Source organism: Uranotaenia lowii, chromosome 3 (assembly GCF_029784155.1).
Source record: "Uranotaenia lowii strain MFRU-FL chromosome 3, ASM2978415v1, whole genome shotgun sequence".
NCBI lineage: Eukaryota > Metazoa > Arthropoda > Insecta > Diptera > Culicidae > Uranotaenia > Uranotaenia lowii.
The window spans coordinates 239,640,608-239,658,738 of record NC_073693.1 but is presented as its reverse complement, the minus strand read 5'-3'; the positions used below and the strand labels follow the sequence as shown (position 1 = coordinate 239,658,738).

The 18,131-nt window shown below is 40.7% G+C and overlaps 2 protein-coding genes across 2 annotated transcripts in view; one reads left to right on the top strand and one right to left on the bottom strand.

Moving 5' to 3' along the window:
* The window catches only part of LOC129753210 (intraflagellar transport protein 56-like), a 13,935-nt gene extending 8,352 nt beyond the window's left edge, over positions 1–5,583 (top strand). Inside the window, exon 5 of the mRNA XM_055749008.1 lies at positions 5,580–5,583. Coding sequence (XP_055604983.1) covers positions 5,580–5,583 — 4 coding nt within the window. The remainder of the gene's footprint in view (positions 1–5,579) is intronic.
* Positions 5,584–7,277: 1,694 nt separating this feature from the next.
* On the bottom strand, positions 7,278–16,593 carry LOC129758087 (dnaJ homolog subfamily B member 14-like). Its single transcript, XM_055755531.1, has 7 exons — positions 16,413–16,593; positions 16,164–16,345; positions 15,876–16,044; positions 8,712–9,114; positions 8,534–8,649; positions 8,304–8,467; positions 7,278–7,998 (listed from the first exon to the last, which is right to left on the bottom strand). The coding sequence occupies exons 2-7, from the start codon at positions 16,288–16,290 to the stop codon at positions 7,889–7,891; spliced, it is 1,089 nt and encodes a 362-aa protein (XP_055611506.1). The 5' UTR covers positions 16,291–16,345; positions 16,413–16,593; the 3' UTR covers positions 7,278–7,888.
* Between the last annotated feature and the right edge of the window lie 1,538 nt (positions 16,594–18,131).

Genomic DNA, 18,131 nt, shown 5'->3' with positions numbered 1-18,131 from the left:
TAAAAGTTTATAAATTTTCAATCCAAAGTTAAAACGTTTAAAATTTCAAACTCTAAATGTGTTATCGGTTTCAATTGGAATATTGGGTCCTGGAAAGGACAGAAGTTGGCTTCCAAGAAAATTATGTTTTTAGGAAACAGAAATTTAATATTAAAAAATAAAATCAAACTTATAAAGAATATTTCATAAAGTTTAAATAGTTTTACTTTAATATTTGGTAAATGTATTTGAAAATTTGAACAAAATATGAAGAAGAAAATGATAATTTGATTGACATTTTAGAAGTATTTTTTTTTTCAATAAACTTGTCTCACCATTTAAAAAACTTAATAATAGAATTTAATTGATAACTCAAGACTCAAAGGAACAGCATTAAGGTACCTGTGATTGAATAATTGATTTGGTAGATTTTAGCGCGCTGAACTTATTTTGTTTGTTAATTTTTTTCTATCACCTTGCGTTTAGTGATTTGGAGTTTATAAGCTTTAAAATGTATCAGTTTTAGGTGAAATCAGTCTTTGATAACTGATGAAATAACAAATCAACGGTAAAGAAATATCTGATTCTAAATTTGTTTATTATTCATTTAATTCAATTAAGAAATAATATTTTAAAGATGATGATGCATGATCTAAAAAAGTTTAATTCTACAGTTTTAAAAATTTTGGAAGGTATCATTTTAAGTATTTCTGACATTACTAAATTTAAAAAAATGAATTTATTTAACATAATTCGTTTAAAGCTGCAAAACGATTTTTTTTTGCTTTGAAAATATCTGAAACTCTATTTGATTAAAAGCTTCATTTATCGCTTCGAATGTGATGTTGAATATATGGAAGAACAAGAAACACAAAATAAAATTGTGACTGAAATTGGTTTCTAGAAGAATATTTTATATCAGCACGATGTTTTGTAAATCATAATTTCTAGTTATAAAGTAGAGGATACAAGGTTTTAGATTTTATTTTGCTAATTCTGATGACCATCATGGCTTCCAACTTGTTAAGGTATAAAATTAGTATTCGATGAATCAATTTTGATGTCAACCCTTAATTTAGCTCGTTACACTTCTTAATAAAAACCCATTCTAAGGACGAGGTAGTGTTTTTGAATGTCAAGTTTAGAGTTTCAATACGAAATGTTGATTGAATTGCAAATCGAAATTTACAATTAAAAATTAGTTTTAATTCGTGAACAGCATAAATGTAATTTCGTAAAATGAAATGTTTCAAGGCTGGGGTAAGTTAAGATTAATTTCCGCCGGAAGGCGAGAAAAATTTAGTTATTTAAAAAAAAAATCTTCATATGGGGGGGGGGGGGGGGTTGAACGAGTTGCCTTGAATTCATGTGTGCGATATGTCTTCAACTTATCTTGTTTTTCTCGAGTTTCCCACTTACATAAATATCTCCTTGGATGTTCTTTCGATAAATTCTATAAGTACCGATCATGTATGGTAATGCATAGAATTCTCAATATTGGAAAGCCAGACTATCTGAAATCCTTGCTCATTCCGCTTAGAAATTCACGCACTAGAAATATCCTAATTCCATCACATAGTTCTTCATATTATGGTAGATCATATTTCGTTCGGGGTATTGTTAATTGGAACAATCTTCCAACTAATTTAAAACTTCTCAATAAGAAATCAGAGTTTAAGAGAGGGCTACTAGAGGCTGGTAAACGGTGGATAATGTGCAACACGAGACCCCATAGTGGTCATATCACCTCTTATTCACAACTCCTATCTCTACCTCCCCGCGGTGCCGGCTGGATGCGAGTAACCTAAGCGGAGATCGGGTACCCAACCCCGGTGGATGCTTTGGTCGCATGCAGACTGAGAAGGTGGCAGCACGCGTCTGTTCCCCAGGTCAGGGGCGGCGTGCAACAACAACCGAGCGTCTGTTCTCCAGGTCAGGAGCGGCTCAATCAGCGTCTGTCTTGCAGCAAGCGGCTGAATTTATGAAATGCGGCTCCCGCCAGCTAAGTCCAAGATGGCAGCCCCATCGCGGGATAGGGACTTTAGGCTAACAACCTACTGCTCCTGATATCTTGTATTGTTACAGAAACTGAGAGAAGAAATAACCGAATTGGAATTTTGGCAACGACTTTTAGCATGAAAACACGGACTATAATTGGAACTTGGAATGTTTTGACCCTTGCCCAGCCAGGAAAGCTGGCTCAACTTGCTAGAGAAGCTAGCCGCCTCAAGCTAGAGATATTGGGACTGAGCGAAGTCCGTTGGCCTAACACTGGAGAACACAAGACACAGTCCGGGCAAGTACTGCTTTACTCTGGTATACGAGGAGAACATGCTACTCGGGAACGAGGAGTTGGTTACCTGTTAAGCCCGCAGGCCTACGCGGCCCTCATAAGATGGGAACCGATAAACGAAAGAATAATCGTAGCCAGATTCAGAACACGGGTTAGAAACCTTACAATGGTCCAGTGTTATGCGCCAACTGACGTTGCCGATTTGCAGGAGAAAGAGCAGTTTTACAGTCAATTGAACAGCGTGGTTGAGAGAATTCCAAAGGGTGACATTCAAATCCACTTAGGCGACTTCAACGCAAAGATTGGCTCCGATAATCAGGACTTTGAGCGCATCATGGGGCGTCATGGCCTAGGACAGATGAGCGAAAACGGAGAGCTGTTTGTAGAATTTTGTGGCAACAACAACATGGTGATCGGTGGATCGCTCTTCCCCCATCGACCAGCACATAAGGTCACTTGGGTATCCCGAGATGGCCGAACAGAAAATCAAATTGACCACATCTGCATCAGCCAAAAATGGAGAAGGAGCCTTCTTGATGTCCGCAACAAACGAAGCGCAGACATTGCATCTGACCATCACCTCGTCCTTGGCGAGATACGACTGAGAGTTGCGCGTGTCCAACGGCGCGAGGAGAAAGTCGGGTGTCGATACGACGTTGGAGAATCCAGAGATGAAAAGGGCATACGTTGAACAGCTAGAATCCCGAGCCTCGGAGCTGCCGACAGACGGAACAGTCGAAGAACAGTGGTGTGGAATCAAGAATGCCTTTATCACGACGAGCCATGGTACTCTCGGTAAAGTTTGTGGAAGACGAAGTGAATGGATGTCGGATGAAACCTGGAGGATGATCGATGATCGGAGAAAGGCGAAAGTCGGAATTGAGCAGGCATGTACCGGGTCAGCCAAAGCAGCCGCCCGCTTACGATATGCGGAGCTGGAAAAGGCAGTTAAACGAGCTTGTAGACGAGACAAGAGAGCCTGGACAAACTCCCTAGCCGAAGAGGGAGAAAGAGCCGCCGCCATTGGAGATATCCGATTATTATATGATATTTCTCGCCGCCTTAGTGGTGCAAGGACTAATGCAAGAATGCCGCTGAAAAACCGAGCAGGTCAGCTGCTGACAGATCGAACAGATCAGCTCAAGCGTTGGACTGAGCATTTTGATCAACTTTTCCGAGTTACAAATAGCAATGGCCAACAGAACCCGCAGCTCGAGGCGCCCACAGTAAGTCGCATTAATGGTGTCAACTCGGAAGCGCCCTCGCTGCCTGAAATAGAAGCGGCAATCAAGGACATGAAATCCAACAAAGCGCCTGGAATCGATTGCATTCCTGCTGAAATGCTCAAAGCCGACCCTGCCTTGTCAGCACAAATGTTGCACCGTCTTTTCGCTGACATTTGGGATACTGCAACATTCCCGGCCGACTGGATGCAGGGTATCCTCGTGAAGGTCCCAAAGAAAGGAGACCTAACAGAGTGCGGTAACTGGCGTGGCATAACTTTGATCTGTACAACCCTTAAAGTACTCTGCAAAGTGATCCTGAGCAGGATCCAGGAGAAAATCGACGCTACACTCCGACGGCAACAAGCTGGATTCCGATCCGGACGATCATGTGTGGACCACATCACAACGCTACGAATAATACTGGAACAAATCAACGAATTCCAGGACTCTCTTCTGCTGGTGTTCATTGATTTCGAAAAAGCATTTGACCGACTGAACCACGAAAACATCTGGGCTGCTCTTAGACGACGAGGGGTCCCAGAGAAACTAGTCCATCTCATCGAAGCACAATACGAGGCATTTTCGTGCAAGGTCTTGCACGACGGTGTCTTGTCCGAACCAATCCCGGTAACTGCTGGAGTGAGACAAGGATGTATTTTGTCACCGCTGCTTTTTCTCATCGTAATGGATGAGATCTTGACTGGATCGATTGACTGTAGACCAAACCGAGGATTGCCGTGGAATCCTTCAACCATGGAGCAACTGAACGACCTTGACCTGGCAGACGATATTATTTTGCTCGCCCAAACACAACAAGACATGCAGAGCAAACTCGACGACCTCACCGAAAGCTCCAAGGCAGCAGGTCTCAAAATCAATGTCGGAAAGACCAAGTCGATGGAAATCAATACAGAAAATCGTTCCAATTTCGTGGTAGCTGGACAACAGGTTGAGACAGTGGAGTGCTTCCAGTATCTTGGTAGCCAGATTACGCCTGATGGTGGTACCAAGAAGGACATCGAAACCCGGATCAGAAAAGCCCGATTTGCGTTCGCGAGTCTCCGAAACATCTGGCAGTCACGCCAGATCTCTCTACGAACTAAGATCCGAATCTTCAACTCAAACGTCAAATCCGTATTGCTGTACGGGTGTGAAACTTGGTGCACATATGCGGTGACGACGCGAAAACTGCAAGTTTTTGTGAATCGCTGCCTGCGGAACATCATCCGCGCTTGGTGGCCTGGCAACTGGATCTCAAACGTTGAACTTCATCGCCGGTGTCATCAGAAGGCGCTAGAAATCGAGATTCGGGAACGTAAGTGGAGATGGATTGGGCACACGCTGCGAAGAGATGAAAACGAGATTTGCAGAGAGGCGCTTGACTGCAATCCAGATGGGCATCGAAGAAGAGGCAGGCCCAAAAGCTCGTGGCGGCGAAGTCTAGCCGCTGAAATCCGCACAGTTGACGAGAACCTTGGCTGGCAGCAAGTGAAGACGCTGGCTCCGGATCGCCAGCAGTGGAGATCTTTTATCTCAGCCCTATGCGCCGGTCAATCGGCGCTGGACCCTTAGGTAGGTACTAGAGGAATACATGGAGAAAAACGACATAGATAGAATTAGAAACAAATAAGGGACGATTAGTTTTTAAGTAATTTTCATCAAGAACACAACCACAGTGTAACAATTTAAAAGATATTGTAATCTTACGTTACATAAATAAAAACATAATAATAATAATATCAATACTTGATGGATGCTTATCTTTAATTTGGAATCGATGTTGAACTTCTTTAATGTAATGTTCGTGAAGTAGTGTCTCCTGATTAAAAACCTTGGTTGATCAGAATTTGGAAGCTGTATTTTAGTACATCTTTCGTTCCAAATGATAGCACAGTAGCCTTTCTCAGGGCTAGAAGCGACCATGAGGCAAAAAAGTAGAGGAAAATAGCTACTTTCAAATGAAATTAGGGCAAAATAAGTGACCACATCAAGTAAAAAATTTCATCAATAGGGGCTGAAAAAATTCAACCAAAAGATTGAATCAGTAAATTTGTCAATTTAAAAACCGCTTTTTATGATAGATAGATAATTTTATTTATTTAAAGAGGAGTTTAACCACGCAGGGTCATTCCCCCTCTGGATTAGGAGTAGTTACAATTTTTCAAACAATTTACATTTTCTTAGAAATTTTATCACTTTTCTTTCTTTTCCCTTGACGTTTGCCAAAATGGATGGAAGATCTCCAACGATTCCACTCTGTCGGCGTAATATTTCGTATTTACTGCAAATGGTAAATATGTGGTCGATGGTTAAATCGATATTACATGCGTCGCAGACATTGATGCAATTCCTTTCCACAAGATGTTTCTGTGTCAATCTGGTGTGACCAATCCGACATCTTGTTAGTATTACTTGTTCCTTACGATTTGGCTGGTCTACCCATGGTTCTATTATGAATTTCAGTTTGCGGAGTCCTTGAAAAGGTCTTTGTATCCAAATTTGTTGTTGATTGGACATAATTTCCTTCTTCACCCATCTCACAACGTCAGAAGCAGGAATGGGATATTCCACAGTGGACTTGTTCTTCCAGTATTCGCCATCACATCAGCTTGCTCGTTTCCTTGTATTCCTGAACGACTAGGCACCCACATAAAAGTAATTTGCTTGCCCCATGACTCTTTTTCAATTATTTGTATGAGAGCGTTACCTTTTTCAAGAGCTTGTAAACAGCTTGCCGAGTCTGACACAATCAGTGTTTTTCCGTGAGATCTTTCAACGGCCACGGCAAGGGCCGCTGCCTCTGCCGTGAAGATTGAGCATTGAATAGGTAATTTTCTGGCTATCAAAAAGTTTTTGCTGACAATGCCTATACCAACATCCTCACCCACTAAGGATCCATCAGGCTTTTTATGAGGTTTTATAAACTCCTAGCAACAAAAAGTGAAGTTTATCACATGGCAGGCATCACTAAAAGGCAGGTATCAGACTAGTCAATTTCGCCACGAGTTTCTAGGCCTGTCTCTTCTTCAATGCCCAACTGGATTCCAATCAAGCGCCTCTCTGCAAATCTCATTTTCATCTATTCGCAGCGTGTGCCCAATCCATCTCCACTTACGTTCCCGAATCTCGATTTCTAGCGCCTTTTGATGACAACGGCGATGAAGTTCCACGTTTGAGATCCAGTTGCCAGGCCTTGGTGGCGCGGATGATGTTCCGCAGGCAGCGGTTCACAAAAACTTGCAATTTTCGCGTCGTCATCGCAGATGTGTACCAAGTTGCGCACCCGTACAGCGATACGGATTTGACGAGTGAGTTGAAGATTCGAATTGAGTTCGTAGAGAGACCTGCGTGAGCGCCAGATCCGGGTTTCGATGTCTTTCTTAGTACCTCCATCAGGCGTTATCTGGCTACCAAGATACTGGAAGCACTCCACTTCCTCAACCTGTTGTCTAGCTACTACGAAATTGGAACGATTTTCTGTGTTGATGTCCATCGACTTGGTCTTTCCGACATTCATTTTGAGACCTGCTGCCATGGAGCTATCGGTAGAGTAATCGCCCGGCATTCTAGCAGTTTTTATGGTACCATTAGGTCACAAGAAACGACAAATAATAATGGTATATTTCAAAAAGCGACAACTCTTTCTCTCTTACGGAGTTTGTCCAGGATCTCTTTAACTCCGTGTATCGTATGCGGGCGGTTTTACCTGTGGTTCAATTAGAATCTCAATCAAAAAGTTCTAAACACTCATTTTTCTCTTAAATAAATTAAACCCACTATTCAGAGTACGATGTAGTTTTTGTATTTCAAATTTCCATTAACAAAATAAATAAAGATATGAAAGTTTAAACCACATAATGGCTCGATATTTTGCTATGAGTACTGAACTGATACCAAATTTCATAGTTTAGATTTTCTAGTTACTACTCCTCAGGATATAACAAAAAATTAACTGATCCTACGATTTATTGCGAAAAAAGAATTAACAATCCTGAATCAAACCACTTAGCATCTAGTTTGGGAAAAAACAGCTGGCTTGACAATTAAACTTTCTACCAACCTTTCGTGGTACAGAACCTGATTAAACTAGATGGGTAGTTCAATTTCAAATCTCACAAAACACTAGGGAAAGGTAGAATCAACACTGACGCTAGGGCCGCTTCAACGATATTATTGAACGACCCTTTCTACGCTGTTTTACAATAAAAATGACAGTTTTCATAGTTTAGAAAATGCTACCACTCGCGAGAAGAATGAATTTCATTTACGCTTGCCAGAATATTCTCGACACCTTTTTTTTACTAATTTTATTTTCATTTCAAACGTGTTGTTTGTTTAGTTAGATGCTATATTTTACATTCTTAGAGACGAAAGGAGAAACAACATTTGACTAGTTATGCAAGCTGTGTAGCTTATCACAAGAGGGCGTGTTGATATTCTGTGCTTTGTAGTACAAATCTCGATCGCCGAAATTGCGCGCCTTCATCAGCATCGTTTCCTCTGAAAGAAGAATGTTAAATAGGGGGGAAACAGAAAAAGAGAGAACAAAAGTTTAAATTTGCGTAATAACTGTTAAAAAGTAGGTGATGTTTTGATTTCAAAATTAATTCGCCTTATTGTGGTACAAACAGAACCGTAAGTACACACAAAATTAAAAAAAGTAAAATCAAACTTTAAAATATGCCAGCCATCAGAAACAAAACAAATTGGAACGGAAATTATTATTCATCCACAAAAAAATATAGATTTTAAAAATCGGGAGCCTGTTGCTTGAAGCATTTTCAAACGCAGCAAAATACACTTACTATAGTTTCGTTCTCGATAGCAGGAGTGCTTCAGGTTGTTCAGATACTCTTCCTCGACGGAAGCCTCCAATCTGCCAACCGATCCTTGATATTCAGAATGGAAATTATCCTTCACGTAGTACGGGATCTTCAGGAGGTTGGTTTTGCGGGCAACCGAAAATTTCCTGTAAGCATATGTTATGTTCATGAGTATAGATAAACCTTGGATTTAAACAATCAGGTGTACTTACTGACTAGGTGTCAAACTGTAAATGGGATCCGAAATGAAGAATGAAGACATCATCGATAGGCCGATCAGCGCTATTATTGGCAGAAGATTGATGAAAGCAGCGTAACCTGATTGAGCCTAAAATAAAAAAAAAACTGTATATTTCACTCTTGCCAAATATATTTTACAATGATTCGAACCTCCTGATGCCGTTGTTGGTATTGTTCGGATCGGTGGAATCGCCGTTGCCGCATGTAAACGTGCTGCGTCGGAATGTTGCCGCCGAAGAACATGTTGAACAGTTCCTCGGCCGTGAATTCCGTCTCGAAGCCACGCGAATAGGCGTACTCGTACTGGCGAGCGCCGGCCCGCCGAGTGGTGTGTTGATGCTGGTCCTGGTTGCCGTACAGGTCGTACGATTTGCGTTTCTCGGCATCGGTCAAAATGGCTACCGCATTGCCGATGGCTTTGAAGGCTTCCACCGAGCCGGGCGCTTTGTTCTTGTCCGGATGCAGCTGCAGAGCCAGCTTTTTGTAGGCTTTCTTGATTTCCGCATCGGTTGCTTCCTTGGTGATGCCGAGGACCTCGTAGTAATCCTTGCATCTGATACAAGCAATGGATACATAATTAACATTGATAACCACCAGTACCACTTAGAATCGGTTCGCATACAATTTCCGATTCTCCTTTAGGATATAACGTACCTACATTTATTTTAATATTTTATTAGAGACCTTTTAAACCTCGGGTCTAACGATCAGGCTTGAGGTCTTATATCTTAAATATCTAAAAGTCAATTAGTTCTATTGTGAGAATGGCAAGCTCTAATAATTCGGATAATGTGGTTAACGAAAAACGTCCAATTCGGATAAGGCAGTATCCGATATCGTATTCCGGACCATTTTTGGTAATCGCAGAATCCAAGGATGAAACTAATCTGGCTCCTACCACGTTATCAAGAAAGCTTATCGAACTCTTCGGGGAGAACTATGTGAAAGCGGTTCCCCTTTCTAAACGGAAAATGAAAATTTTGTTGCGAACAGCACATACTGCTAACATGTTGGTTACAAAAAAAATCGAAATCGGTCAGTTTTTCGATTCCACAACGGTTAATTGAAGTCCTCAGTGTGGCTCACGTGGAGTTGGAAGTAGACGATGATGAGCTGAAAGAAGCGGTGGCTTTTGACAAAGCCAAGTACTCACAAATCGACACTCCCGACGTCCTTGAAATTCGTCGATTTAAGAAAAATGTGGGTACTGCGGAAAATCCATCACTGGAATCGTTAACAACTGTTATCATAACGTTTGCTGGGCAAGTTTTGCTTAGCCATATTGAGATAAACGGAGTGTTATACAGTGTCAAACAATATAAGTACCCGGTGCGCCAATGTAGAAACTGTTGGCGTTTTGGTCACGGAGATAAACACTGCCGCAGCAAAAAACGTTGCAAATTTTGCAAATCACTTGAGGTTTCTGAGGAGCACTCATGTGATACACAATCACCCACTTGCATTAACTGCAACGGTTCTCATAGAGCCGACGATATCAAAAATTGCCCCAAAGCTAAACAACAGAAAGAAAACGAACGCAAAAGAAACGAAACATTCTCTCAAGGACGCGATTGGTTCTCGACGATGGCTCAGCAACCTCAAAATGTCAACGATGAAAATCAAAACAACCAATCTGTTGCGATTCCCACAACCACACAACAACCTGCTAAACGCAAGTATATCTCGCACAGTGACAGCGAAGGAGAAGCTTTGCCCGTTCTTGATGTCGGAATTCAAGACCAAATCCATGATGTCATCCAATCCAGTATCTGCTCTCAAGCTATGTCACAAGCCATTGCTGATGTCTTAGACGCAGAAGAAGTGAATCCTGAGGGAGCGGAAGAGGCTTTGAAAGAGGCCCTGTCGGGTGTCATCTCCCAGAATATACAATCGTTTATGAACACTCTTCGTTTATAATAATTCACGAAGAGCACGTCACCGCAAGGAACGCCCCTTCAGATCCTACAATGGAACTGTAGAGGGGCTGTCAGCAAAATGGCAAGTATCAAACACCTTTTAAATACCTCAGACTCCTCGATCCTATGCATCTCGGAAAGCCATCTCGTTACTTCAATGGACTTTCAAATTCCAGGTTTCTGTGCCTCGACCATCAACGGAACTCGATGGGTGTGTTAATAGCAGTTAGACAATAATGGCAACCTAGGAATATCAACATTATAGCTCCCGATGGAATACAAGCAGTTGGGTGTAAGATCAACAGCGAACTTGATGCGATGACAATTTTATCCATCTACATCCATCCACACTCAACGATCTCCGAAAGTGAATTTAAGAACTTCTTCGATTCAATTCCACAACCATGTATCCTCACGGGTGACTGGAATGCCAAACACGAACTATGGGGAAACAATAACAGTGATCAGAGAGGTGAAGCGTTAGCAGCAGCAATCGACGAATCCCATTTAGTGGTGATCAATGACGGAAGTTACACGAGAATTGACCCACACCGCAGACCCAGCGCAATCGACATAACAATCGTTTCTTCAAACATCAGCTTAAGCTTCGACTGGCGGACACTAGACGATGCATTTGGAAGTGACCACATACCGATCGTTTTCGGGCTCACTCAGGTTAGAGCACTATGTAATGTACCGGCGATAAACTACGGAAAGACGGACTGGGAAAAATTTAGTGACGAAGTCTCAGGAAGAATCCAATTGTCTACTCACGATGCAAATTATGACGACTTCGTCCGAATACTTTTGGATAGTTTACGCGAAGCCACCTATCGACCCCAAAGTAGAAGTCAAACAACCAAAATCCCTCAGCCTTTTTGGGATTCGCAGCTGACCAATTTGTGTGCTTTACGAAGATCAAAGTTTAAGACTTGGCGTAGAACTTTGTGCTATGATGACTATGTGGAGTACTTAAACGCAGAAGCTGAATTTAAAAGATTGGTTAAGCAGAAAAAACGTGACTCCTGGAAAAAACTGTGTGACACCTTTGATTCATCTACATCTAATTCTGAGCTGTGGAAACTGGCGAGGAAATTTAAAGGAAGACACGTTCAAAACAAAGGCCAACTTCGAGATGAAGAAAAAATAAATCAATTTATGGACAAGTTAGCTCCTCCTACCGCAGCTATGTCTGGTCTCTCCTGTCCAGATTGCAGCTGTGAATGTCAGTCGAATACCATGTTTAAACTGTCGGATTTGGAGACGGTTACACACAAAAGGAAAAACACCTCACCAGGAATCGACGGGATTTGCTACTCAGTCCTTGCACAGCTACCGATCAATGCCAAAAGAAAATTGCTTGGTATCTACAATCGTATATATCAATCTGATGAGATACCAGAACAATGGAAACAATTCAAAATCGTTCCGATTTTGAAACCAGGCAAACCACCTTCAGAAGTATCTTCGTTCCGACCAATTGCTCTCGCATCATGCCTACGAAAATGCTACGAAAACATGATAAAGGATCGAATCGAATGGTTTATCGAACATAATAAGCTATTTCCAGACGAGTTATGCGGATTTCGGAAGGGTAAAGGCACTTTAGACGCTCTCCACAATCTTACGGACGAAATTCAACTAGGGTTCCAAAAAAACGAACACCTTGTTGCATGCAGTATTGACATTCAAAGTGCATATGATAATGTCCAACCAAGGATATTGGCAGAACGGATGACAAATTTGGGAATAAGGCAATGTTTAGTAAAAGCTGTATACAATCTGTTTGGAGAACGAAAAATTCTAGCTACGTTAGATGGTCAAATATTAACGCAACGAACAACCTGGATTGGTCTACCTCAAGGTTCGCCTTTAAGCCCTCTATGCTTTAATATCTGATCCACGGAGTGTTTAATCGTCCTATTCCTGGAATTATACGTATTAACTTTGCTGACGATTTCACGATCGCATCACGAAATCGCAATATTGAAGAAGCCGTTAGAATAACACAACATGGAGTTGATAGTTTGGTAGAGGATATACAAAATCTGGGACTAAATGTATCTGCTCCAAAATGCACATCAATCATTTTCACGAAACGCAGGAACATCACATCACAGGCTACTCCAATAAAGGTAGGAGAGTTAAGTTTGGAGTATCAACAATCGATGAAATTGCTTGGACTTATACTAACTACAACCTTATCATGGCGTTCCCACTTCCGGTATTTGAAACATCGCTCGTCCGCATACATAAATTTTATGCGATCAGTAGCGGGACAATCCTGGGGTGCCGATCCAGAAGCACTTTTGACGTTCTACAAATCATGTGTTCGGTCCATCATAGAATACGGAGCTATTTTCTTTTGCGGCTCTAGTCCCTCTGAATCCATTGGACCGCATTCAGTGGAATTGTATTCGTATAGTTTTGGGTTCTACTAAAACCACCCACACCGGATCTCTGGAGGTACTGAGTGGACTGATGCCACTGAACGCTAGGCGTGAAATGGCTGTGATGCGGTTTGTAGAAAAACGATACTCCTTTCAGAAATGGAATGAAACTTACGTCGGTTCTACCGTCGATGGCAACATGGTCAGTTGGATACGACGGAACATTCTTCAATATAAAAATTACGCTGGTTTTGTAACTAACTTAGAAAATATTCCATGTTTCCAACAAGAGAGGTGGTTAAACCACAAACAGCTGAATATCGATTTCTCTATTCAAGCTAAGCTTACGGCAAGGGCAAACGCTGCAGATATTGTGTCGGAGATGTTAATTTCCAAATATGGCAACACTATCAAGTATGCTACCGATGGCTCGAAAAATTCAACGAACACTGGATATCCAATAGTCGATTCATCTGGTCAGACGGTCCAACAGCGAAAACTACCACCGGAAACATCAATATACCTAGCTGAATTTTTGGCTTTATACGATGCTGTAGAGGTGATCAAATCCTTACCTGCTGCTCATTATTTGGTCATGACAGACAGTGTAAGCAGTCTGAAGAGTTTACACAACCCATCTATACACAACCGTCTACCACGTATCTGGTTCGAAATGAAGCGTATTGTCCAAGAAGCGGAAAATAATGGCTTATCTCTAACGTTCCTGTGGGTTCCATCCCATAGAAACATCCCACTGAACGAATCTGCGGACCAATCGGCTAAGGAGGCGTGTTCCAATGGCGATCCTGCACCGCATCAATTTCACAGTATGGACATCCCGTTTCCTGCTAAGCAACGAGCTATAACGTCATGGCAAATCGATTGGAACCGAGGAACAATGGGAAGATATTGTTAGCAAATTCTCCCCAAAGTTTCTCTTGGCCCATGGTTTCAAAACTTAGGATTCAACCGAAAAACCGTCGTAACACTTTCGAAGCTGATAAGCAACCATTCCAGACTTCCATCGCATCTGTATAGAAATAACATTTTGGAAAGCGACACTTGCGGATGTGGGTTGGCAGCCGCTACACCTTATCACGTGATATTTTCATGCACGCAGTATGAAAACCATCGAAGAGAACTTTGGAGAAGTATCGTAGAAGAAAGGGTCTTCCCCGATTTGGATTTAATGCTCAAAAAGAAAAATATCAAAATATTACAAGCATTAGCTAATTTCATCGACAAGGCCAAAATTGATATTTAATGCGAAATAATGATAACACCAAGCTTGGTCAAAATATGGAAACAAGAGACCATTTAGTTTGTTAAATAAAAAAAAAAAATATCTAAAGGTCTAACCCCACGACTCTTCGACGGCCCAAAACATTGCTACGCTGATGATGTAAACTGTTTTAAACCATCAATGGTCAGGACGACATTGATTGCCTTCAAAATCAGTTTTTTTTTTCGCACACTGTCTTGACGTCTATGTTGGTATACGCCGATCTCGGCGTTTGAACCAACTGGTGTCCCTTCTACCCGAACGTAACTTAGTGACTCGAGGCTATTCAGCGGCGCTTCTTGCTATATGCCTTCATACACCTACTCGCCGATTTATTGGCATCGTAAATTGATTGTCCCAGGTTACTGGAAGCTATTCCGTTTAGTGTGATACCGCATTATTTCAAATTTATCCAAAAATTAGAGCTAGCAACGCTTACCGCCTGTTTTGTCTGTACCTTTAATAGGTATTCCCATTGCATATTTAAAGGCGTTTAAAATTGTCCAAGCAAAAAATATTTGCGTCCATTTGGTTGCATACGTTTAGGCGTATTTGAAACTTTCCCAAATACAAGCGATGAATTTAAATTTATCAGACTCCAAACTTTACTGTTTGGAGGATTTTTCTCTCTCTCGAGATTTTCATGCTTATACCGTATTTTTTTTCACCTGGAGGCAAACTAGAGGCAACCTAGGTTCGCTCTAACTGCTGTCATCGTGCTCATTTATTGCTCGAGAGGCAACCTAGGTTCGCTCGAAAAAGGGACGGAGTCGCCCTGAGAAAAAAGTCAGTTTTGCGGAAGTTCACCAATACTCTCAACGTTGTTGTCAAAACATTAAACAGCTGTTTTTGGTTGAAAACAAAACAGTTGAATTAATGAACAGGCAAATGATTATTGCCGCGATTTTGAACCTCTCAGCCAAGCAAAATCGTACTATCTGCAGTCCAGTGCAATCCGAACACGAAAAACGGCAATCCGGATGTGAAGAACCGAATGAAGGAATCCAGAAGGGAGAACAAAATGACAGCTGCATGTAAACCTTGCGCTCGTTCTCACGCACACCTACGTATGGAATAACTCGAAACCCGAAACTCGCTTTTTTATTCTGACGGTTCGAGAGCCAAATCCGGAATCAAAAAAAAATACGCCATTAGGGATCATATTCATTCCCAATCGTTCTTAGGAGGATATTCGTTTGATCAAATTTTGTAGGCCACGTGGTGTTATAGGAAGCATTGCAATTTTGCTCTGCATGACATTTAGTGTCGATTCGCAACAAATTCATCATCTATTGCCAAGCTTGGGGGTGGGGGTTTTAGGTATGTATCCTAAATGAACACCAAACCATTGAGTGGTTTAATACGATTCAAGTTAAAGCACATATGCATTCTAATTGGAAATCGAATTTAATTTTTTAATTCAAATCAAAATTTGTTACTTCTTAAAATTTTGGGATCGAACATCATTTTAGTAACCCAGTAAACTGGAACTATTCTATACTTTACTCTGGTGAGTATTAATTTTTAGTAAACTTCGGAAGAAAAAAATTAGGAAAGCAAATCAATTTCAAACTCTGAAATCAAACTTCTAACTTGATCAATGTTCATATATGTGAACACAATATGAATCATATGAGAACCATGATTTTGATTAGGCATCTAACTTTGGTCTTTGGTCTTGAAAATTTTAAGTTAACATAAATCGGGGTTCAAATGGGGTACTCACTTTTTAATTCGCTTAACCGCTTCCAATTGCTCCGGGGTGTAATCGGCCTCACTGGCGGATTCCGCCTTGGCCGCACCAGCAGTGGCCCGCTGACGGACGCCCTCGTCGGATGTGTTCCCGGAACCCGATCGTTTTGTGTACGCCCCGCATTTGATTTTCTCCAGCAGTTCTGAAAACAAAGACAAAACCAATGCACGACGCATATTAATCGACCAATTGACCTTAGCCGCACTTCTATAAAAGCTTGATTATAATGAAAAGAGTGGAGGTAATCTAATCGCGTCTCACCTTCAGCCCGTTTGGTTGGATGCAAATTGATCGATTTGTTAAGCAACTTTTCGGCCTTTTCGATTTTTCCTTCGGAAAGGTAGGAGACGGCTTTCTCCACGCAATCTTCCGCTGCTTCTTTGTTCATTTTTCGTTCCGCGAGCTGCTCGGACCTCTAGGAGCTATTTATATCCTTTATTAATCTGGTGGAGAAATGTCACGAGAACTGTGGTAAGAGAAATTAAATCATCCAAATAATTTACAACTTACCTGAATGTTAGTCAGTGTTTTTCAGCTATTCTGACGTCCGACGTTAACGCGTAAGCATAAGAACAATTTTTAAACTTTTCTTTTTATGGAAAATCACTTATGTGAAAACATTTTCACAATTAACAATGAATTTTTCCTCAAAAATCGAATCAAAACAGTGACGTTGACGTTAATGTGACTTTTCCAAGGCAACCCACTGAAGTGGAAAATAGGCGAATGAATCATGGGAAAAAAAACGTAACGGGCTGTAACGCTTTCACCTTTTGTGCAAGTTGCAGGGTTGAAGGCGAAATTTACTTGATAAAATTAAAAATGATTTTTAAAACGATTATTGTAGTAAAATATTTTACGAATAAATACTTTTTAAAATTATATTACGGTGACAAAACTTCAAAACGGTTTATGCACTGACTAAGCTGTAGTGGCCGGAATGTTTCTCGTAAGACGCCATCTTTTCAGGCGCTTCCCTTTTTTCGGAACTGTTTCATAGCGTCGACTGCTCTCTTCAAATCTGTTTTCTTAACTGTCCTTCTTTCAGCTCGGCATCCCGCATGGCACGAGACTTGCCCGAATATGATAAGTTCACCAATACTATCTTAAAGCTTGAGACTGGTTTAGCTCTTCAACCGATTTCGCTATAGGTTAATACATAGGTATTGTCAGTTTCCTCAATTGTCGACAATAATCACAAACACACGCTTAAGCTGCGATCTCTAGAACTCATTTGTAAAGTGTAACGACATGTAACGCTTACGCTTATTTCTTTTAGGGTACTCTCCAATGGTTTCAACCTACATAAACTATGGGTTCATTATTTCACGCTTCATATTTTGTCCTGATTCCTACATCCGCCTCCTTGCCCACTCTTGAAATTGACAAGTCTTTGCACTAAATCAGCTTGTAATCCTTGTTGATTTTAATATATTTCATAAGCTATCTTTTAAATAGTTCTATCAATTTGAGCTTAAAATCCGTTAATTTGTTAAGTTTAGAAGACAACAATCATTTATTTTTATGTAAGCTTTTTAAAAAAATGTTTATTTTAAAACCAATATTTTCGAAAAGTATTGATGTTCAGTTTGCAAATCGTTGGAAAACTCGATATGAAAACATATGTTTCATCTTTCATGCTCCCTGATTTTTTTTTGTTATCCAATGTTTCCTTATTGTTGCGCTCAAATTGTCAGCCATAAAGTATTGGAGTTGTAGATCCAGAAACTATATCTTCGGCTCTTTGATAATCGCAGGTTTAAGATTCTTTATATCTCGAGGTGTGGTCGTCTTAAATTAAGGATAGTCATCAACGGTCAACTTATCTTTAGAACCCTTATCCTTTAAAAAAGTCCCTCATTTTGCAAGGAATGTCTTTTTTCGGATCTTTTACAATTTCTTTTAATGAAAACTTGTACTGAATTTGAAGAAGGAAATATTAAACTTTTTTTCACATTTACTAGTCTTAAGACTACTACTACGACTAATTACGACGCCTCAAACTGCCAATCTTTGTTCCAATTTTTTCAAATTAGTTTTCGGACCATCATCGTACCTATTTGATTTCTTACTCTTTCTCTCTCGGCAATCTAATAAGAGATATTTATTTACGCCTTCCTCTCATATTGTGGGCTTGTATTGCTCTTTTTCTATCACTGGCGTCTCCATAGTCTATTCCATTGATATAAATCTTTAGATATTTTTTCTTTGCATCTGGTCAATATTTTT

Bases quoted from the DNA above. Each gene is read 5' to 3' on its own strand.
- LOC129758087 (XM_055755531.1), bottom strand. From the start codon at position 16,290: ATGAACAAAGAAGCAGCGGAAGATTGCGTGGAGAAAGCCGTCTCCTAC. The intron at 9,115-15,875 runs GTGAGTACCCCA...TGCTTGTATCAG, and splicing joins GCGGTTAAGCGAATTAAAAA to ATGCAAGGATTACTACGAGG. The intron at 8,468-8,533 runs GTAAGTACACCT...ATATGCTTACAG, and splicing joins TACAGTTTGACACCTAGTCA to GAAATTTTCGGTTGCCCGCA.